Source organism: Tachysurus vachellii, chromosome 25 (genome assembly GCF_030014155.1).
Source record: "Tachysurus vachellii isolate PV-2020 chromosome 25, HZAU_Pvac_v1, whole genome shotgun sequence".
Lineage (NCBI taxonomy): Eukaryota > Metazoa > Chordata > Actinopteri > Siluriformes > Bagridae > Tachysurus > Tachysurus vachellii.
In genome coordinates, this window is record NC_083484.1 from 9265273 (window position 1) to 9289883 (window position 24611).

The 24611-nt window shown below is 36.5% G+C and overlaps 2 protein-coding genes across 11 annotated transcripts; one reads left to right on the forward strand and one right to left on the reverse strand.

The window, feature by feature from the left end:
- Window positions 1-820: 820 nt before the first annotated feature.
- mak (male germ cell-associated kinase) lies at window positions 821-22171 on the forward strand. Of its 10 annotated transcripts, none has more exons than XM_060861884.1 (16): window positions 821-983; window positions 2781-2944; window positions 5472-5675; window positions 8528-8582; window positions 8942-9063; window positions 11070-11152; window positions 11570-11702; window positions 13027-13198; window positions 14048-14215; window positions 16824-17081; window positions 18010-18158; window positions 18274-18407; window positions 18615-18725; window positions 19369-19443; window positions 19796-19859; window positions 20750-22171. In XM_060861884.1, the coding sequence occupies exons 3-16, from the start codon at window positions 5575-5577 to the stop codon at window positions 21009-21011; spliced, it is 1887 nt and encodes a 628-aa protein (XP_060717867.1). In that variant the 5' UTR covers window positions 821-983; window positions 2781-2944; window positions 5472-5574; the 3' UTR covers window positions 21012-22171. The 10 variants fall into 10 exon arrangements, with proteins under 10 accessions (XP_060717867.1, XP_060717868.1, XP_060717874.1 ...); XM_060861885.1 differs by having other exon boundaries at window positions 5477-5675; XM_060861891.1 differs by lacking the exon at window positions 2781-2944 and having other exon boundaries at window positions 19776-19859.
- A 60-nt stretch (window positions 22172-22231) lies between these two features.
- tmem14ca (transmembrane protein 14Ca) lies at window positions 22232-23942 on the reverse strand. The gene is made up of 5 exons (XM_060861895.1): window positions 23868-23942; window positions 23602-23683; window positions 23226-23327; window positions 22552-22639; window positions 22232-22309 (listed from the first exon to the last, which is right to left on the reverse strand). The coding sequence occupies exons 2-5, from the start codon at window positions 23675-23677 to the stop codon at window positions 22252-22254; spliced, it is 324 nt and encodes a 107-aa protein (XP_060717878.1). The 5' UTR covers window positions 23678-23683; window positions 23868-23942; the 3' UTR covers window positions 22232-22251.
- Window positions 23943-24611: the final 669 nt, after the last annotated feature.

The window sequence follows — 24611 nt, forward strand, 5'->3', positions numbered from 1 at the left end:
ACAGGCAAAAATCTATCCTGGTGTTGAGGACAGATGTGACAGATGTCATGCTTCCCCTGTCATTTAAGTCATATGTTTTTCTGTGCCCAAAATTACATGCATTCTGGACAGGTTTTTTCGGCATTATATCCTCCATATTTGAAGTGCAATTGACGCCAGGCCACTGATCGCTATATTTGGTATTACCAATTCCATTCTCATCTTTGTTGGCCAGACGTTGCATACTTCTACACTGGAAAGCAATAAGATGTCCCTCCATCTCTCCGTGGTTTAGAGATTTGATGTTTTTTCTTAAGTTGGAGAAAATAAAATGTACACTGACACCTTCTTTTTGCAAGTGGCGACCTGTTATTTCTTATTTTAGGAGACAACGGGTGTTACCTGACTAAAGTTCTAATTCGGTCAAAAATTGGACTGTATACTTAACCTATCTTCCGTTTGTTCAGTTGTTTTAACAGGGGGATGTGGGGTGTCTGTGCGTGCGCATGTGTGTGTGTCTTTGTCTGGGGGTTTGTTTGTGTTTTGGGTGGCGGGGTGGGGGTGCTTGCTCTCTGTTGTTTGAAAAGGGAAAATTGAGAATTTCTGTTTACATTCTTGTATTTGTGATTGTTGATTTTTCAATAAAAAATTATAAATAAAATAAAAAGAACTCTGTCCAGGGTGTATCCTGCCTTGATGCCCAGTGACGTCTGAGATAGGCACAGGCTCCCCGTGACCCGAGGTAGTTCGGATAAGCGGTAGAAGATGAATGAATGAATGAATGAATGGAAATAAAAAGAGTAACACAGATCTCCTGAACCTTCTTGGTAAACACCATATCCCACAAGCCCCTGAGCAGCCACGTGACGAGGGGTGTTTACCTCGATGGAGTCTTCGTTGCCATGGAGACGATGTTACACGCGCGTTATCTGTACAGAGGAGTGAATTGAACCTTATCTTACACACAACTTTACTATCTTCTGCTCCAGACAACGGAAAAGGCGGTGAGTCTCAAAAAAGGAACGTTTTAAGAGTAGTTAAACCACAGGGTGATCTAAAGGACAGAATAATGAAGTTAGTTGTTACAGTTATAAAGTCCTTAATGTTTTCAACAACCTTAATGTAAATATCTAGTTATGGTTGGTTTATCTTGGGGTCATGGTTTAATATTTAATTACATTAACGATCAAACAACGAAAATCCTGTAACGTTAGCATTACTGGTAGCTCAGATTAGCCATATGTCAAAGCACCTTACTGTCATAAAGTGGCAGGTTTTAGTGACATTTATTTGCGTCTTAAGTTTAGTATTATATTGCTTTGCATTGTGTGTAAGATGGATTACAATTACAGAAACTGGGCAAACTTCTTGTGCAAACTGATTTTCCCACAACATATTATTATAGCATGCTATGATTAAGCCTAAACTATAGAAATGTGTTGTATTAACCATTCATCGACCTTGAGAACACTAGTAATGTCATTTATCCTTTATACACCTGTCTAATTCTTCCTAAACCATTTTCTGTTTACTTGGCAGTGTAAGTTCAGACAGTGTTGTAAATCACTACATAGGTTGATGCTGCCACTAATCTGCCTTTTCTCATAACTACTTTTATAATTTTAGGGAAAATGCATTTCAGAGAACTTTGGTTATGCTTTCTCACTTTTCCAGATTAATTAGTTCAGCACTTCTAATCAATATAGAACATTTTAATTTGCCATTTTTACTGACAGTGCATTGATAAATGTTAATTAAAGTAGTGTTTTCCTAATCCTGGTAAGTAGACCTAAATTGAACTGAGTCAGGTATGAATGTAAAATAGGCAGCACAGCAGGGTACAGGATTAAAAATGTCAGGGTTTCAGATCTTGGTTTAAAATCCAATTAGCAGGCAGGCTTATCAGGACCTGACAGCATTAAGCTGACGCAAGATCTTACAAGATCTTATTTATACTCTCCATCTGTGCTATTTTGCCTACCTTAATCATTTCTCCCTCAGGACATGGTTCTGTACTTGAAAAATGAAAACACAGGGCTGGCTGATAATGTGAAGGAGAAATGTGAAAGGATGTGTTTAATAAAAGCTTTGTTCCCTTGTTTTATGGTGGCTTTATGGAGACTTCCTTCTATTTTACTAGCATGCCTGTAGATCACTACACAGTAGAGACTTAATCCTGTTACATCCTCTTAGCTTGGGTCTCATGATTCGTTCCCACACAGATATCATTTTGTGATCGCCCTGTGGATTGGGGGTGATATGGACTGCAATGATTTATGAAATATGCCTCCATAGGGTAAAGTTTAACAAAGTACAGTTTAGTGCACATTTTTGTATAAATGGGACAAATTAGACCAAACAAAGATTTATTTTATAAACAGCCATTCTGTTAGGTTTCATAGATATTGTTCTTAATCACTAGTAACAAACAAATCTAGTGGTCTCAAAATTTTGATAAGTGTTTATATCTTTTTTGCATGTGATATATATCATAGTAAACACTGTACTCAATGATTGCCTTAATAACTGCCTCCTTTCCTATGTTCTGATACAGCTTCTGATACAGGCAAATGTTGTGTATAATTCAATAAGATATATATAACAGTCAGAAAAAAGAAACAAAACTTTGACATAGCATTAACACCACTACATATATGCTGTAATATATAGTGTGTTTATATTTCAGACTTTCAGCTAGACATCTTTGGTGCTGGGCACAGTGTTTGGGTATGATGCTGTTAAAAATTATATGACCATTTCTGGTCATATATTAATTAAATACTCACCATCCCTTTTAATAGGAACATCTACATACCTGGTTATTTATGCAGTTAAGCAGCCGTTGATGTTTACCCTGGCTGTAAGGACTTCAGTTTATGTGACCCTATATCCATCATGGACACTGATTGACATTGACACTGGAACGCAATGTGGTCTTCTGCTGTTATAACACACCCAACTCAAGGTGTGATGTATTTTGCATGCTTAGATGCCATTCTTTGTAGATTTTAAGTAGTGTGTGAAAATCTTAACTAAACTGGACTGTGTGTATAGATTGATATAGATGTCACTTAGCACTTTATTAGGAACACGAAACTATTACTGAGTAGATTTATTTGATATTGACATGAGTGCATTGTGCAATTCCTGCAGATTTTCAGGTGCACTTTTATACCTCCCGTGTAGTTTGCAACCTCCTTTGACCCAGAAGGCCACTAAAGAACACTGAACTAGTGTAAGTTGGCATTAAATGGGTAAATTTTGACCATGAAAGGATGCAAATGGTCAGCAACAGTATTCAAATAGAATGTGGCATTCAAGCGATGATTAATTGTATTAAATGGCCCAAAGTGTGCTAAGAAAACACTCCCCATCACCTCCATCTGGCTGGACAAATTCTATATATTCAAATTCAAATTCAAATTTATTTGTACAGTGCTTTTAACAATTGACATTGTCTCTAAACAGCTTTACAGTACACAAACATAAAACAAAAGGTTAATATAAAGATTAATATACTACAAAAATTCTAGATTTATAATAGATATATTTAAATGTGTTTAATTTTAAATGTTTGTATTTATCCCCAATGAACAAATCTGAGGTGACTGTGGCAAGGAAAAACTCCCTTGGATGGTAAATTAAGAAACCTTGAGAGGAACCAGACTCAAAGGGGAACCCATCCTCGTTTGAGTGACACTGGAGGGTGTGATTATAAATATACAGTCTGACAAATGTTGTATTGATGAGGAGTTTGTTGTCCTTAAAGACCACATGGAGTTGGCATCTTCTCTTAGTATGTCCAAATACTTCATGAAGCAGAGTCTGGAAACTGGACCTGGTAAATCTCTAGATGTCTCAGGATCCTCACCTGGTTGGCCTCATCTCAGTGAGGGTCCAAAACCTTCATGGCACAGAAGACAATCGGAGCTGGTACAATTTCTGGATGCCTCGATTTTGATATTCCGGGAACTACCAGAAGTCGCGTGTATAGTAGCGTGTTAGAAGACTAGTTAGATACATGGGAGCTAAACCATTTTGAGCCTTCTACATAAGTAACAGTAGTTTGTAATCAATTATAAACTTAACAGGTAGCCAGTGTAAAGAGGATAAAGTTGGGGTTATATGATCATATTTTCCTGTCCTGGTGAGAACTCTGGCAGCTACATTTTGGACTAACTGTTTATGTATTGAAGATGCAGGAAAAATACCTAGTAATGTATATATATATATATATATATATATATATATATATATATATATATATATATATATATATATATATATATAATATTTGAAGACATTGTTACATGACATTGTTACATAACATTATAACACTAGGTGGAAGCTTACCACTAGCTTACCTTATTTAAACCTCATTTACCTTATTTACCTCATTACCTTATTTACCTTATTTAAACCTCAGATATTTAGTTTGGTTTGTTCTTAATTGTTGAAGTGAGAGGTTTCACCCTGGTGAGAGAAAGAGAAAGATGAAACCTTTGCTGGAAACATGAGGACAAGACTGAAGTTTGTGAAAGAACACAGAGACAAAGGCCAAGACGTCTGGAATAATGTGCTTTGGACAGATGAGTCTAAAATTGAATTATTTGGACACCATAACAGAGGACATGTTTGACATAAACCATATACAGCATTTCAGCAAAATAATCTCATACCAATGTGGGGTGATTTGAAACTATCTGTGCATGTAAAAAACCCTTAAACATCACACAACTGAAAACATTCTGCATTGAGGAATGGGGGAAACTTTCTTCCAGTCAATGTCAGAAAGATGGCTACAAGAAATGTCTCATTAAGGTTATATTTCAGGCAAAGGGAAACACTAGCTATTATGGCATACAGTGTCCTAACTTTTCCCTCAGTTTACTCTTTTTGTTGATTTCTTTCTCTTTTTTTATTAAAAGGGAAAATTGATTTTTATTGTTGTTGTTTACAAGCAATTACATAATTTTCTACAGGTACAAATTAAAACAAGATGACATGTTGACATTTCTTAATAAAGAACTGAATATGTACATGACTGTATATATAACAAAATAGAAAGTAAATGAACAGAATAGAATCCAATTCAAATCAGTATTTGGTGTGACCGCCCTTTGAGTTTTTTCATCAGGTAGGTTGTTCCAAACATCTTGGAGAACTAACCACATATCTTCTGTGAATGTAGGCTGCCCCAAATGTTCTTCTTATCGACATTGGCAGTATGTTTGGGATCATCCTGCTGCAGACAAATTTGGGCCCAATCAGATTTGTGCAGGACACTGCACCCTGCCAAACTCCAAATATTGTTCCATAATAGTTTGATCATAGTACTTAATGGATCTGCTAGCTGAGAGTTGCATTGATTGCACAAGGGGGAAATATTAGGCAGGTAGTTTTAATGTTGCTGAACAATGCGATCAAAAGGTGTGTACATACAGTATGTATAGCATAATTTGATCTTTGTTTTTATTCTCTGTTGCTTATAGAGCAGCCATAGGAGATGGCCTGAGTAACAGAGTTTGTGCTGTTATATATGCATGAGCTATATTCTTTTTCATCTGGGAGTGGGAGAGAGCTGCATGAACAAGGATGAACCGCTATACCACTCTGAAGCAGCTGGGTGATGGCACCTATGGCAGTGTGCTTTTGGGGAGAAGAAACGAATCTGGAGAGCTGGTGGCCATAAAGAGGTACAAATGAAGATTAAAATCGGTGGTTTTACAATCCCAGATGCATTTTGCTTTTTTTCATTTATTGTTTGAAATGGTTTGAAATTCTAAATGCATGACCTTATTAAGCAAGAGTTTTAAAGGTCACTGATGGAAATCAATTTACATTTAATTTAAATTTATATTTTGCCATTTTAAAACTAAAGGCGTCATCCTAAAGGTGTTCAGGGGAATTGAAGTCAGTGCTTTGTGCAAGCCAGTTCTTGCACTCCAATCTAGGACAACTAAACTGTCCCTAAGGAGCTTGATTTGTCCCCTTAGTTCAAGTGGAGGGAAATATAACATTTACACCATACAAAGATCTAGAGAGTTGTGTGCTTTCAACATTACAGCAACAGTTTGGAGAAGACCCTCATATGGGTGGATATGAAAAAGGATCAGCATTCTGAATGTGGTGTCAAGAAAGTACGTTATTGAAGGGAGAACACCTTGAGGAAGGTCATATTGTTTTTATGCATGGAAAAAGTGCAATAACTGAGGGTTAATGTGAAGTGATCAGAGCAGCCTGCCATCTAAAATTGTGCTAATTGACTGATGAATTGTGAAGCTAATGATGGTGATAGAATGGGGTTTGTATGCTCTATATACTTTTCTGAGGTTGATTGACTGAGTTAAATATAGTTCTTGCAAAGACCCTGGAAATATGAAGCCCATAGTGCTAGAGAATCTTCACTCTGTATACAAACAAACCACAAACATAGACAAAAACATCATCAACCTTCTTCAACACACCATAAACTGAGTTTTAGTACCATGCCCTATACTAACCTCATAACTTTAATGAGCACAGTAAACCCAGAGCTGATCAGAGCACAGTCTAGTCCACACAGTCTTATTAGTCTCTTCTTTCAACAGGGGTAAGCTGAATTATAAATGACCCTTTGAGACACCATAGCTGTCCAATACAATCAGTTACCATGCAAAATGATACTCCAGTGACGGTGAAAAAAGGAGTGAAAGTGCACAGGCCTTTGTCGCCTTGGTACAACATCAACAAATAAGTAATATCACTAAAGCGTGTTTTGGCTTAGACAACTCGCATTGCACATGCAGGCAGGCATACATCCCTACCTGTATTAGCTTTCAGGCACCAACTTCTGCAATGTATTTTTATTACATACAGTATAGCAATGTGGTAAGGGATGTGGTAGCTCAGTGATTAAGGTGTTGGGCTAATGATTGGAAGGTCATGGGTTCGAACCCCAGGTCCACCAAGCTGCCACTGCTGGGCCCCTGAGCAAGGCCCTTAACCCTCAGTTGCTTAGTTGTAAGTCACTCTGGATAAGGGTGTCTGCTAAATGCTGTAAATGTAAATGCAATGTTGACTCCAAAATTTTATAATGGAGTTTATGCATTAAGCATCCATATACATTCTTCTAAATTCCTATGCTACAGTTGTACACTCCTATCCAGACATTAAAAAAAGATGTAAACAATGTGCCAGTCATTAAGTGGCATATGGGGGAAATATGGCACCTATTCAGTACTATAAATTGTCAACATCATATGAAAGGCAATGCACATACATTACAAGGAAATTTAAAGACATGATATTAAAACATTTAATGTTTGATATCCATACATTAATATGATAAATGATGCTAAAGTATAGTGCATGGTACATATAGTTGGTTGTGCTTATTCTGAAGGCCTGCAAAAATAAGTTATCCTGCAGCCTTCTGGTGCAGGATCTAATGCCATCTGCCTGATGGTAGCAGTGAGAACAGTCTATGGCTCAGGTGTTTAGAGTCTCTGATAATCCTCTCACTTTTCTTACACTCTGTCTGGTGTAGATGTTCTGTAGGGAACATCTCTGCAATACTCTGCAAGGCTCTGTGGTTGTGGGTACACTACAAGCTCCTTAGTCCTGTCGATGTTGAGTGTGAGGTGGTTTTCCCGGTTCCTGTGTGTCAGGTTCCGTACCTCTTCTCTATAGGTTATTGTTTCATTGTTTCATTGTTGGTGAATGGAGCTGTCAATGAGCGTATAAAGAGTGCATGAGTGGGCCAACTAAACAGCCTAACAACTAAACAGGTTTAGTCAGTGCTCCTAGTAGAACTATTTGTAGCTCAGAATGTTTTCACTGGTATGTAGAATGCTATTTTCCACCTAGTAATTTAGGCACAATACCTATTATCACTCAAGTGACAGAGGCAAAATTGATTGTTTCTGATTGTTTCTTTACTTTTACACACACACACACACACACACACACACACACACACACACACACACACACACACACACACACACACATAGAACATACAAAGGTTAGTGCTAACATTTGCTTTTCAGTTTTTAAATAAAGGTTTTTATCATTAAGGGAAAACAAAATCCAAACCTACATGGCCTTGTGTGAAAAAGTGCTTGCCCCTAAACCTATGAACTGCTTGGGCCACCCTTAGCAGCAAAGAACTGCAATCAAACATTTGCGCTAACTTATGAGTCTGTTACAGCGCTGTGGAGTAATTTTGGTCCGCTCATCTTTGCAAAATTGTTGGAATTCAGCCACATTGGAGGGTTTTCAAACATGTACCACCTTTTTAAGGGATTCAGGTCAGAACTTTGACAAGCACTTTTTTACACAGGGCCATGTGGGTTTGGATTTTATTTCCGTTAATAATAAAAAACTTGCAAACTGTTGTGTTTACTTGTGTTATCTTTGACTAATATTTAAATTTCTTTGATGATCTAAAACAGTAAAATGTGACAAACATGCAAAAAAATAAAAAATCAGGAATGGGGCCAACACTTTTTTACACCACTGTATTTAATAGTTGCTAATGAAATTTTCCATTTTTTCTTTTTTACAGAATGAAGAGGAAGTTCTACTCCTGGGAGGAGTGTATAAACCTGAGAGAAGTAAAGGTGTGAACTGCAGCTAGACCAGGGATGTCCAATCTTATCTGCCAAGGGCCAGTGTGGGTGCAGGTTTTTTATTCCAACCAAGCAGAAGTCACTTCTGAGTCTATTGAAACCGAAAATCAACTGGTGGAATCAGGTGTGGCTTCCGCTTGACTGGTATGAAAACCTATTTGCAGATAAAATTGGACACCCCTGAACTAAGCCTTGAAAATGAACTCTTTAGACATACTACACTGCTACAACATACTATACATAATCAGTTCATGACCATGATCCATTAATAATATTTTTTATGATTCCTTTTACTATGATATCATCAAATTTGCAGTGAAATATTTCAAATGAACATTGCTGTGTTTCAGTCACTAAAGAAACTGAATCATGCCAACGTGGTGAAACTAAAGGAAGTAATCAGAGAAAATGACCAATTGTACTTCGTCTTTGAGTACATGAAAGAGAATCTCTACCAGCTAATGAAAGACAGGTATGAATATATGCTGTAGATTTTAAAGACTGACCTAAGACTTGTTACTTGTTTGCCATTACACTGCATATAAGAGAGACATTTTTTATAACATTTTACCTCTGTATTGTAGCTCAGTAAAATGTAGGTAGTGTTCAAAAGGCTAGATAAGTAATAAGACCTTTCTGTGAACTGACTACATAAATATTTATAAAGGCTTATTTTTATAGACATTGGTAAAAGTAGTGTAAATGTCAACTTACTCCCAATATATATATAGTCTGTATGTCAACATTTATTATTCATGTCAGTTGTCATGAAAGGCATATGTAGGTGTCACCATCACCGCCCATAGACGCTAGTATTTTTACAAGAACACTTATATTCACCAATTATTACTCAACTGATAGATGCAAATTCACGTGTGTTCACAGAAGTGAGGACACCCCTCACATCTTTTCATGTGACAACACTGAAGAAATGACACTTAGCTACAATGTAAAGTAGTGAGTGTACAGCTTGTATAACGGTGTAAATTTGATGTCCCCTCAAAATAACTCAACACACAGCCATTAATGTCTAAACCACTGGCCACAAAAGTGAGTGCACCCCTAAGCAGAAATGTTCAAATTGTGCCCAATTAGCCATTTTCTCTCCCCAGTGTTTTGTGACTCGTTAGACTTACAAGGTTTTAGGTGTGAATGGGGAGCAGGTGTGTTAAATTTTGTGTTATTTGTCTCACTCTCTCATACTGGTCAACATGGCACCTTATGGCAAAGAACTTTCTGAGGATCTGAAAAAAGAATTGTTGCTCTACATAAAGATGGCATAGGCTATAAGTATATTGCCAAGAACCTGATACTGAGCTGCAGCACGGTGGCCAAGACCATACAGCAGTTTAACAGGACAGGTTCCACTAAGAACAGGCCTCGCCATAATCGATCAAAGAAGTTGAGTGCACGTGGTCAGCATCATATCCAGAGTTTAGGAAATAGATGTACGAATGCTGCCAACATTGCTGTAAAGGGGTTAAGGTTAAAGGGGTGGGGCGGTCAGCTTGTCAGTGCTCAGACCATACTCCGCACACTGCATCAAATTGGTCTGCATGGCTGTCATCCCAGAAGGAAACCTCTTCTAAAGATGATGTACAAGAAAGCCCGCAAACAGTTTGCTGAAGACATGCAGCGTTTGTGGCCAGCAGTTTAGACACTAATGGCTGTGTGTTGAGTTATACAAGCTGTACACTTCTATGTGATACTGTATGTGTGTATGTATATATATATCTATATATATATATATATATATATATATATATATATATATATATATATATATATATATATATATATATATATCACACACACACACACACACACACACACACACACACACACACACACATATATATATATATATATATATATATATATATATATATATATATATATATATATATATATACTCACTTATGTATATGGCATAGGCTATAATTATTAATCAATATTTAGAATTCATTATATTCTCTGTAAATTGTAAAGATATCTATAAAGATTTCTCCTAGATTTAATCCTGGAGTCTTTTGACATTTGTGTTAATTTTCTTGTCTCTAGAAACAAGTTGTTCCCTGAGTCAGTCATCAGGAACATAACCTTTCAGATATTGCAGGGGCTATCATTTATTCATAAGCATGGTAGGTTACTGTCTCAGGACTCTGATATTCATGATTAATAAAGAACAACAGCTGTGTGACTTCCAAGTAGCCAATCAGCTACTATATATCAGGACATGAAGGCTTAGACTTTCTCTTTATCTCTTCAGTGACAGGATGTGTGAGTGACTGATGTCAGGAATAGATTTAAAACTAAGGCCCTTGCATTTAACACCACGGGTCACACAACAGTAACAATGTGTGAAAAAATTAATCAAATTCACAGTTAATTTTCAACACACTGTCTTTCACAGCCTATGGGTTGTGCATTCTATGCATGTCTTTCTCTTTTCTCCATTTTTATGTGCATGAAATATAGAGAAAATAAGATGTTTACTGAAAATGAAATAAGGAACATCATATTTCAAGTGCTCTCTGGTTTGGCATTTGTGCACAAGCAGGGTAAGACTGAATTATTTTGTCCCTTGGTTGGCTCTTTTGCTTAGAACTTAATTTACTTTCTTTTACTTTATCTTACCCAGGTGCTACTGTACATAGTGCTGATTTTGTTTGCAGCTTTCAGCTCTGCATTGCAAGCTACATTCTAGTCGCTGATTCAGTTCAATTAATATCTCCAGTTAATGTAGGGAGTCATTATTTATTATGTCAACAATATCTAGGTAGATATTGTTTGTGAATAGTGCTTTTATGGAGAAACAGTCTCTATCTTTGTTCTCTGATATTCCTGAGTATCACATGCTAAGATTACCTACTATACACAACAGTAGTATGATTTTGTAATCCTATTTTTAAAACACAACCATACACTTTGTCATGGCTACTTATAATTCTTATATGTGAATTGGTTTTCGGATTCAGGATTTTTCCATCGGGATATAAAGCCAGAGAATCTGTTGTGTATGGGTCCTGAACTGGTGAAAATAGCGGACTTTGGTCTGGCCAGAGAGATCCGTTCCCGTCCTCCCTATACTGACTATGTCTCCACACGATGGTGAGAGAGCTTCAACTTTGTTCACATGGAAACATAAATGTGTCAAAACAGTAAATGTGAATTAGCGTTGAAATGGTTTATTTAATTGAGGTCAGTTGAAAGTTTACAGCCATCCGTTCGCCAGGCATCCAAGAAAGCACAATTGGCCATACTGTCTGGGTTGCACTGATGGCGTTACTTTCTCCCCTGTCATACATTATGACACTAAGGTTCTCATGTATGTGGAAGAGGATAAATGATACATTTGTATTGGCTACATGGTAGCAGTAAAATAAATGTAGAAGTTTACAATAACATTTTGCCTGCCAATTTAGAGATATGTATCCAAATTAACCAGGAGGAGCTTTACAATGTAGGAAGTCAATGATCCAAAACAGACGGCCAACATAAAAATGACTTAATCGGGGGAAAATTAGAAGCTTTAGACTGGCCAAGTCAATCTGCAGGCATTAAAACAATTTAGCAGGTAATTTATCTACTGAAGATGAAACTGAAAGAGGCTACAGTAAATGCCTGAAAAAGCAACACAAAAATGAAACTGCATCAAGGAAACAGTGTTGATGCAGTTATTGCAAAGCAAAGGATAGCCAACCAAATATGATGTTATTTACTGTAATTTACCTATTGTAAATATTGTAAATATTGTATGTTGTTTTACTCATCTATGTAAATACCAGGAAATTAAGCTAAAATCCTAAACTCATATTATATAATATCTTTGATCACAAACGCAAATGTCTATGGCAGAATGGACTGTACATATGTCTAGATTTTAGAGGTCTTTCACAAAACCTAAACTAAAGACTAAATGAAACATAAAACAGCAGTCTGGGATACTTATCTAGTGAAACTAATAACATATTAACACATGTTGATTTACCACCAGTGGATTCTTACAATGTATTAATCAATATTTGTAATTCATTATTTTAATGCAGAAATAATGGGTAAAACACAAGCTCAAGTTTTGTTTAGTGTAAACATGATTTGTAAAGAAATCAGCACAGTTAATTTGTCAAATTGCCATTGTTTAATTTCAGACACAATTGTTTAGTTTCAATTATACAATTATACATGAAATATATTTAGATATTTGTAATTGTGTTATATTTGTGGTAATTAGTTGTTGGTTGGTGCTATATAATTATTATTCCTTTGAGAATTGGTGGTTCTGTGCTGTGCTAATGTCTCAGAGGGACATTGCTAGTGCAGTCTCAATGGTATTTAATAGGAGGAATCCATAATCATATGCTTGATGTATGACAGTGAATTTTACTCACTATAATGACATAGCCCTTTTGTGTGTGTGTGTTTGTGTGTGCAGGTATCGAGCTCCAGAGGTGCTTTTGAGGTCATCTGTGTACAGCTCTCCTATAGACATGTGGGCAGTTGGCTGCATTATGGCAGAGCTCTACACCTTACGACCTCTTTTCCCTGGCAACAGTGAGGTTGATGAGATCTTCAAGATCTGCCAGGTTCTTGGCACAGTAAAGAAGGTATGTAAATCTGTAGATCAAAACCTATAATGTGCCAGAAAAGACACATTTCACTAATAAGATTTCAGTGACTAATTTGTAGTGGACATTATTAGCAGCCTTGATTTTATATCAGGACAAATTCCTATACCCCTCTCCCAAAATATATTAGAATATGTACTTATATTTGCAAAACATATCGTCGCTGTCGGGCGGAATCCTCATATCTACAAAACTGTTATTTTTCAGGAAATGAAAAAAAGCCGTACCTTATCTGCAGTGCACAGGGTTTAGTCTGCGTTGCAGTGGATTGTCTTGCGCTAAATTCCTGTCCTCAGACGAGCACCAGAACTAGCGGGGGTCAAGATTTTTTTTCTTTGAGCCCAGTGTTTAGAAGACATTTACCTCAGAAGATGTGTTGATTCGTTGCGACTCTTATTAAGGAGAAATATGCCGCGAATCTCTCCCGCGGAGTGAGGAAGAGGTGGACAGTTGAAGTGTCCAATGGAGTTATGAGATTTGCGCTCAAGCTATTTTCAAGACTTTCGATTGGTTAATAACTTGTAAAAATAACAGACCCACGTGGGGACTGACCAATAGCATCGATATGTGAAAAAATATGAAATTGACCAAATTTGGACATACGAGGTTTCCGCCCGACAGCGACGATATAGAGTATTTACAGAAAATGGCAAAAAGTATGAAAAATTTTGAGACGAAGCTAAATTTCATTTTGTTTGTTTTGTTTAATTTGTCTTCATACCTGTTTTGTATCTAATCAAACTTGCAGAAAGTATATTCTTACGTAGATACCAATTTTCATTATGTCATCGTTGATAATACTAATGTTTACTTGCTCTGGATGTTCAGACAGACTGGCTGGAGGGTCATCAGCTGGCTGCATCAATGAACTTCCGCTTTCCTCAGTGTGTTCCCACACCTCTAAAAACCCTCATCCCCAATGCCAGCAATGAGGCTCTGACCCTAATGAAGGATTTGCTGCATTGGGACCCAAAAAAGAGGCCAACTGCTGTGCAGGTAAACATATGCTTAGTGCTAAATTACTGTGGACCAATGGTGTTTATTCCAGGTTTTTCCTAACCTCATAACATGCACATTTAATTGAAGAATATAAAATAAAATGTGTGTAATTATGTATGTGTATGCAGTAGGTGTCAAAGAAATATAAATTATTTGCATTTACATTTAATAGATGATCTAAAAGGACATGCTGTCCTATATTTTTTAAAAATTTGAATACTTTTTAAATTCTAAAACACTTGCATTCCAAAAAGTGTCTCAGCTATTCTTAGGGCATAACAAGCATCATGTAACTTATTCCTTTTGTTTACTAGACCAGAAACTGACCCACCAAGTAGGGCTGTGCAATATGCACAAAATAATCATATTGCAATTTTCTGAATGAATATTGCGATTGCGATTTTATTTGCGATTTTTTTCTTGGGTAGTTTCATCCTCATAATGTTTGTTGATGTAGTTCAGAATTTTTGATTTTATAGTCTTTGTCAAGTCAGTATCTTCATCATCAACTGCAAGAATCTTGGTGTTCAGCAGGTGAAGATCCGGTTTCACATACGACACACTGATGTAGTTTTCACTGGAAAGGGCATCCTTGAACTCCTGAAGTGGACCCAATGCCTTACTTACAGATTCTAGAACATCTGTGTCTTGCCATTGGGGCACTAGGTGTCTTGTTTTACGGTCAGCTGAAAGGACCTGAGACAATGCCCTCTGTTGCTCCAAAACCCTGTCTATCATTTGTTACATTGAGCCCCATCTTGTTGGGCATGATGTTATGAGGGCATGTTGGGGAAGGTGGAGTTCTTCCTGGGCTTCGGCTAACATCTTTTTTTACAACTGTGGGAAAAATGTCCCACTAGCTTTTTGCACAAGCCGTTGGCACTGGAAATGCGAGGTTCATCCTTGATTGCAATTTCTAAAAAATAAAAAATTGCAAAACATGATGAATGTGTATTTCATTCATTCATTCATTCATTCATCTTCTACCGCTTATCCGAACTACCTCGGGTCACGGGGAGCCTGTGCCTATCTCAGGCGTCATCGGGCATCAAGGCAGGATACACCCTGGACGGAGTGCCAACCCATCGCAGGGCACACACACACTCTCATTCACTCACGCACTCACACACTAGGGACAATTTTCCAGAGATGCCAATCAACCTACCATGCATGTCTTTGGACTGGGGGAGGAAACCGGAGTACCCGGAGGAAACCCCCGAGGCACGGGGAGAACATGTAAACTCCACACACACAAGGTGGAGGCGGGAATCGAACCCCGACCCCGAACGTGCTAACCACTAAGCCACCGTGCCCCCATGAATGTGTATTTCATTCATTTAAATATAAAATTATTGAGTAACACTTTACAATAAGGTGCTATTTGTTAACAACTAGTTAATACATTAGCTAAAATGAACTGACAATGAACAATACTAATATAGTATTAATGTTAGTTCATGTTAATTTTAGCATTTATTAATACATTATTAAAATCAAGATCTTTTGGGAAGAATGCTGTTTGCAAACATCGACTTTTCATTTCAAAGTTGTCATTAATATAGTGGACCGTTAAACTCATGTACTCATCGTTCTGCTGGACCACATATCTGTGGTCGTGGCGTAGTATTTCACCTGCTTGAGCTCATATTCAACGCCCGCCTTACATTTCTCATTTCTTTCAGGAATAGCAAATCTTGTGAAATGAGTGCGAGATGGCAGCTGGTATCTGCCTTTGTATTAGTCTTCGGAAGCCGTCTTTACTGACGATGTGCGCAGGCATCATATCTTTGCATATATGATAGGTGACCGCGTCGGTAATTTCTTTGTGCCGTTTTGATCCTTTCTCATAAGGCATGGCGCTTGCAAATGCTTGAACAAACTTGATACTTCTTCAATCTGTTCGGGCTGGCTTTGATGTGTGCTTTTGTTTGTTTCGATGGACTTTGTCGACATGCATTGATCATGCAGTTTTTATGGCGCTGTTTTAAGTGTTGGAACAGATTTGTAGTATTGATCCGTTTCGTTGGAATAATCATTTCACAAGTCTTGCAAATTACCTTGCTCTGTGACACAGCCTCTCTCCTGTATCCAAAATACTCCCAAACGACTGACGTTGAATTTCTCTTTGGCAGCAAATCATTTTTATTTTGACCTGCATCCATATTTTATATTCTTTCCTCCCGCTCGCCTATTCGGTTTTTCCGCTCAGCTTCGTCGTGCGCTGCGTGAGCTCTGATTGGTTAATATCTTTCTCCCGCTCAGTTTAGCTGTAATTTGCGCTGTGCGCTGCGTGAGCTCTGATTGGTTAACATCTTAATAAATAAAATTGGAGCCTTATGCGGTTTAGAAATCGCATGTGCTTAAATTGCTATTTTTTTGCGATTGCGATTAATTGCACAGCCACCAAGATAGCATTGCTTATAGAATATAGATATTATAATTTACCATTTGGGTTACTGTTGTCCTTAGGGCCATGCATCAAAAAGCAAAAACATCCGAACAAGCAGTGTAACGTTCCAGTATTGTGAAAATTTAACATGAAAAAATTGTGAAATAAAATATACATAAGCTCAGCAAGATTTCCTGTTATATGTTATTTTACCAGGCACTCAGGTACCCCTATTTTCAAGTGGGCCAGGTGTTGGGACAGCGGGCTCAAACACCTGACCTTTGTAAGTCACAGGTGAAAACTCATCCCAGTGAGATCAAATCTGAGCTGCAGTCAGCCTCTGAGCCAGTTCTGCACTCTCAGACCAAGGACCACGGAAGGAATTCCCATCAGCCCCTACAGCCTATCTCCCTGCCTCAGGCCCCCGTTCAGGCTTCCCACCAAGCTGATCCTCTAGCACTCAATACACAAAAGGTAAAAGTTATAAAACTAAATATGAATTAGGGATGATACTATAACTAGTAATTAAGGTATTACTATAGGTAAAACCTATTTATTACTATACCTAGAAATCAAAACAGTTGCTGTTAGTGAGTTCAGACTTAAGGATCCTATTTTCCAACATCACCCATCTCCCAACTGTATATCACCAACAAAGAATTTACCAGAGGTCTAGATAATGAATGATGAAACAATGTATACAAAAAGATAAATAATGAGTGATAAAAAATAACTTATTAATAAATAATAAGTTCATTCTTATGAATCAACCAGTAATCATACTGAGTTTTTAAGAATCCCCTAATAAATTGTGCAGTAAGGGTAGGGGATACTTACAAAGTAAATATATAGATTTTTAATGAACTAAATATGAATACATAAATTGTAGTATAAGTATACAACGCAAAAATATATTTAAAGATTTATCTGTGGTCAAGTCATAATCACTTGGCAAAGGCAAGGTTGCTTTTTAGGAAAGTTTTAATAATAATGGTATATAATAATAATATTTAATAATTGGATTAGATCAATCATTATACACCAACAATGGTGTATAATGATTTGGTCTCTGTTGTGATTCAAAGGGTTTAGTACAGAGGAAATAATGGGAGCAGGCTTGCAAACTAAGAAATGTCCTTTTATTTTTTACTTTTAATGTTCCGCATTATTGGCTGTGTGCGCTCCACTTTCCACTTCCCCCTCTTTTATCTCTGCTGCTGCTTACTGTAACAGAGAATAACCATTATTACCATTGTAATTATATATGTAAAATGATTATTACTTTACATATATGGAAAGTAAGAGATTTGACTGTAGACATACTGTATATATAAATACTGTTATATTATTTACTCACAACTAACTAATCTCTCAACCTGAATTTGTGTTTTTATTTCCCAAGAGGAATATGGGAAATGAAAACAGCTTGATGGGACTGAAAAGTGGGCGGAGACGCTGGGGACAGATCAAAATCTCTGACAGCTGGGATGAGTTATATCCTTCAGACACAGCTGCATTCAACTCCAGTAAACCCAGCATGGGAGTGGAAGAGTCAGTGAATTTTCAGTTGGACTGTACAATGATGTGACTATTTAAGTCTTTTAGTAAAATAGAGTTTTGTTATTCTGAATTTGCACTTTCTTCCCTTTTTAACAAACCTATTTAGGTCAAAAGACCACAAGCCTATGTACACTTTTACCAACGTTACAAAGCTACCAGGCAGCATCAAATCAAACTCCAGTCTGCAAAGCACCTGCTCAGCCCGACAGCATTACCTACGGCAATCAAGATACCTGCCTGGTATGTCTACTGCTTGGTACTGTATGGTTGTGTCTAGTTTCTTTACAAATTAAATATTATTTAATTTCTTGTTTCGAGAAGCTAAATATTATTTCATTAGAACTGTATTGTAATGTTTAGCTACAAATAGAATTTGCTTTAATGTAGTACACTTAATTTTAGTATAAGCCTAGTAATATAAGTACTACTCTCATACCTTCACTTCAGGTTTGATAAGTAAAAGCTCTTCAACATCTATGGAAAAGGAACCCCAGATGGACCTGTTGGACAACTGGTCAACACATCCAAAGAAACGGCTTGCTCCCATGTGTCAGAAGGGTAGTCTGTTAGTTACACCCCCGAACACACACAAAAATGTGACAGGGGCTTTTTATTTATTTATTATTATACTGTATGTTAATTAAATATGCACATAAACAAACAGGGGAAGCAGTGCTAGATTAAGTGTTTCAGGAAGAGGTAGGTCTTCACCCGCTGTTTGAAGATAGCCAGTGACTCAGCTGTTCAGACATCAAGGGGAAGTTCATTTAACTACCTCAGTACCAGAACAGAAAAGAGTCTTGCTGTATTATTTATCAATCGAGCAGTTCTAATAGCTCTGAGGGAGCGAGGTACAGTGCAAGGAGTGATAAGAGCTTTGAGGTAAGAGGGTGTTGGCCCATTTTTGTCTTTGAAGGCCAGCAACACTTCTAATTGGTTTATACATTGCAGCGATTAAAACTTCCATTAATAGGGCATATAATAAGCATTCAGTATTAAAGCACAATGCAGATCCTTTAAATTCAAGTGAACTGGTCAGTTCTAACATGGTAGTTCAGTATCAAATGTGTCCCAGACTGCTGTCTAGAGAAGCATCACAGCTCAAACAGTGTTTTAATGGATTCACAAATTCCATATACTTAAGATTCACATTTGCGATTTCCTTCATGTTTGCATTCTTTGCCTCTCTAACTAACCCCAGATGCAGAGGACAGCAGCATTAATGTTTCACATAAGCCCAGAGAAAGGATACAAGAAAAACTTGAACAGCCTAAAGGTACACATAACATTGATTTTTTTTTTGTACTACAACTTCCCCATTGGAGAGTGTATTGTGATGCACCAAACAAAATAAAAAATAATAATAATATAGTGTTATAATAATTGTACAAAATATCTTGTACTTTTGCATCAAATAACATTTGGCTTCTAAGTTACAACTTACAGAAACTCCTAAAGCTTTAATTTATTAAAGATAATGGGCTAAAATAGAAACAAGAAAACTAATAAAAAAATTACATCATATATTTTTACATAGAATATTCGTGGTGACAATATGACTTCGGCTTTTAGATAACTTTATTAGCACTACATACAACCTCTCTGGAGGTTATATTACATCTTTCCAGAAGAAGGAGGTTGGAACAGTTGGCCAGAGGGTACAGCTTACACCAGTTGGGAACCAGCAAGCACGTATGTATTAACTTCTAACCTTTGTTCAGACAAAAATCTACTTCTGTTCACCTCAAATGTATTATTTCATGGGAATGTATTATTGGCTGAGATTAAATCGGCCATAAAAAAATGGCTCACTTGCAGTCCCGGTTCTTCCTGACTGGAACAACTTGTCCATGACCCAAGATATTGGTTTATTCTTAACTGCTGGCTTTTTTATTGTGTCTTTAGCAAAGCACTTAACATACAGTAAGCTGAAGAAGCAATAGCTAAAACTGCAATCTACCCTCTTGCTTGCAGTATATCTTACTTGATTTAATCAGGTATTCGCTGTTTATTTCTTTTCCATTTCCATTCTCTATCCCTATCCACGTTTTCTTCCTCTTAGTCAAACTTTTCACCACTGCTGATATTAATACTGGCAAAACAAAATATATGAAGCAAAAACCTGCAAACGTGAGCACTGAAGGTAAAGCCGAAGGCTTCATTGTTTATTCAGGCAAATTCTGTTCCCCCCAGTGAGCATGAAACCACACACACACACTATATATATATATATACATACGTATACGTATATATATATATATATATATATACGTATACGTATGTATATATATATATATATATATATATATATATATATATATATATATATATATATATACATACATATATATACATATACATATACATACATACATATATATATATATATATATATATATATATATATATATATATATATATATATATATACACACACACACACATACACATATATACATTATATATATATATATATATATATATATATATATATATATATATATATAGATATAGACACACACACACACAGTATTTTAAGGCCCATGTTCTTACATTTGACATTCTTTTTCACTGCTCCTCAGATCTGGATGGGTGGAAAAAAAGAACTCAATTAAAAGAGACAAGCTACTCAGTTCTGGGGAAAAACTCTGGCAACATCCTCCCTCGTGCAGCTCCTGTGCAACCTGTTCATGGTCGAGTGGACTGGGTAGCGAAGTACGGAAGCCACCGGTAGCACATCTACAAATCTTTATGGCTTCAACTTTTGCTAACCATAATGTTTCCATCTTCTCTAGCAGATCGTTTTTTAGTGTATCAAACCTCACTGTGCAAATTGTTTTGTAGAGAATGTAATTTTTTTTTGTAAATAATATTCACCCTAGAACTGGATTTTTTTTGTTTACTTGATTGCCTATGTAAAAATAGCTATTGTTTTTAGAATTGAGCTGTTCATTCTAAACCAGATCTTCTTTTTAATCACAAAAGCACCCAGAGGTCATATAGTTGCCTTGTAAAGGAGGTACATTCATTATTAATTTTTCAGATTAGTGTAGATTTCAGAACATATATAACAGTAAAACTACTTGTTTAATATTGGGGGTCCCAATTGTGCCACCAAAACAGCTATGACCTGTTGTGGCATGGACTCTACAAGAACTGTGAAGGTTTGCTGTAGTATCTGGCACCAAGACATTAGCAGCTGATGCTTTAAGTCCTGCAAGTTGTAAGGTCACTCCATGGATCAGACTTGTTTGTGCAGCACATCCCACAGATTTGTGATTGGATTTGTTTCTCAAAACATATCCTGCTGAAAGAGGCCACTACCATTTGAGAATAACTTTGCTATGAAGGGGAGTACTTGGTCTGCAACAATGTTTAGGTATGTGGATGAAAGCCAGGACTTATCCCCAGGATAACATTGCCTAGAGCAATACAGTGCAGTTTGCCATATTCCAATAGTGGATCCTGGTGCCATCTCTACCACAGGTAATCAATGTACTTGGGCATCTGCATGATGTCAAAGAAAACGTGATTTATTAGACCAGGTCACCGTCTCCATTGCTCCATGGTCCAGTGCTAATGCTCATGTAGGTGCTTCTAGCAGTGGCCAGCACAGACAATCTGAATGGTTTGCAACTACACTGCCCATACGCAACAAGCTGTAATGTACTGTGTGTTCTGACACTATTCTATCATAGCCATCATTAACATTTTAACAATTTGTACTATAGTAGCTTTTCTGTGGGATCGGACCAGATGGGCTAGTCTTCACTATGGGCATAAACGTGCATCGATAAATAACAACTTGCTTTTTTCTGCTGTTAAGCCATTTTAGATCAACACTTTATGTCTTTTGAGAATATGTTTTAGAAAATCTGGCAGTTTTCTAAGTATTTTAAAACTTCTAAAAAAATTGTTAGCATATGCACACATATGCATAAATGCAGAATAAAGAAATTGTTTAATTATTTTTTATAATTTATTAAACACTTTAGAGAAAACTATTCTTGTAATAATGCTGACTTCTATATAACTATAAAATATAGAATCAAACAAAAATATGATTTCTTTTTATCAGTGACTTTTATGAATCTTGAGGCTTCTGCAGGACTCCAACACCAAGCTTTGCCAGCATCAGAATACTAGAACACAAAAAATGACCCATAAATAAGACACCATGCCCTTTATATATGGTAAATAAGAAAATTATGCAATGCCCTTTTCAAATAATTATTATAATCATAAAAACGGCCTCTGAGTAGTGTGAGAACCTGCTTAAACAGAAACTCATCTGTTCCAGAACAATCTTTGAGCTTATTAAAAGATCATGGAAAATGTCCAGTCTTTAGGGACCTTTTGTGTATCAAGTGTGAACACGAATTACCTTGCTCCAGCCACTATACCCGCAGGCATTATCTTCCGAGAGTTGTAAAATCTTTTCCCCATGAGAGTAGCCAAGGTTCCTGATGTAGCTACACAACATACATAGAAATTATTAATACATAGTATATAATAATCATAATAATTTTGCAAAGACTAATAAATTATTAGGATTTAATACACTTTTATTTCATACATATGGTTTCCAACTCTAAAAGACTTGAGAATTATTCTTTTATTCTATTACATCTAGTAAATTTATTATCATGAAGAAGGTAAACAAGACTTATACTCATGGGAAGAAACCCATCCAAATGCCTGAACAGGCTCCAGTGCTAGTAATCAGGTCACTTCTGGAAACCAGACATTTTCTTTAGATGTGGAATCAGTACTCCACAACACCAGTAAGGCATCAGTGTAGCTAGCACCTTCATATCAAACACTCAGAGACCTCGATCGATGAAGAGTCAACAAGTGTGTGATCTTTTCATAGGTTTAAATAACTATCACATTGGAGGTTATGTTGGACACAGAGCTTGGTTTGCATGCTACCTGTATAAAGTGCGCTGAGTTCCATTGCACTAAAACTGTGAATGTGAATGCAGCTCATACTTCGGTCCGCACTTGTTTGGGAAGCAAATTAACCTATTAATATAAATATTAATTGGAAATACCAACCTAAAGACACCCAAATGTTTTGGGAGTTTTGTGATATATTGTAGGCACCAAAACCTGCTAGACCTCCAAATAACAGTCCAGCTGCCAAAGAAGGGACACTGCCTAGAGAAGGAGAGAAAGTCTGGTCAAACCTCAAGATAAATCCACATTGTTGTAAATGGAGATAAACAACACAACAGTACATTTCTACACATTAAAAGTCATGGTATAAATCATGTCTACTTGTATGTTCAATATCTATTTGCTGTTTTTTTTTTTTTTATAACTGTTCATTTTGTATTAAATGCCAAAATTGAATTGTTTATAAAATAACGCTCTAAACAATTTTATAAATATTATGGTGACACGTTACAATTATAAGGAGTATTAAAGAGACCTGCTTTGACATAACCCATGACTCCTCCAGAGGCAACGAGGGCTGCATATCCATATCCAACCCAGTCAACAGCCATCAGAGCCTGTAATCATGTTAGAAATAACATCATTCATTTCAAAGGACGCTAAAGCTAAATGTCTGCTCAAGCACCAATACCTCAAAATAATGATTTACTCGGATTATAGCATAGTTGTGTTTAAATCTATACACTGGCTCAGTGTATGATTAAAATAAACAGTCAGTAAAATAAACCTAAACATACTCACTTTTTAGAGCGTTGCTTTAACCAGCTTTAACCAGTAAAACGTCCTTCAGCTTCCGGTGTGACGTGTTTCATGTATGAATAAAGGGAAATGTAGTTTTCTGAAACAAAGCTCCCCAAATAGGTTAAGACTAAGTTAAGTCATAATTAATATTTCAGTAGTATACAGCCCAGATTTTGGGAAATTTCATACAATACCACTGTAAATTTAAAAGTTATTATTCACACACAGACACACATATGTAGTAAATTATAGGTTATAGTTAATCAACCCTTTCTTCTCATTCCTCTGCACAGTCCTCTGCTGCCCCCTACTGATTACCTCAGATCACACATCCCATTCTAATATCATGAGCATACACACAATTCAGAAATCATACACCAAGCTTGGTAGACTATGTTCATGGAGTTCACATAGTGTCATGCTGGAAAAGGATTGGGTCTTAAAGCAGCAACATATACAATTTCTATCTTATTTAAGGAATAATTTAAGGAAATAATTTAAGGAAGGTCTCACATATGGATGTAATGGTCTGGTGTATGAATATTTTGGACATACAGTCGTATGCAAAAGTTTAGGAACCCCTGACAATTTCATTCAAATATTTTCATTTATAAATATTTGGGTGTTTGGATCAGCAATTTCATTTTGATCTGTCAAATAACTGAAGGACACAGTAATATTTCAGTAGTGAAATGAGGTTTATTGGATTAACAGAAAATGCACAATATGCATCAAAGCAAAATT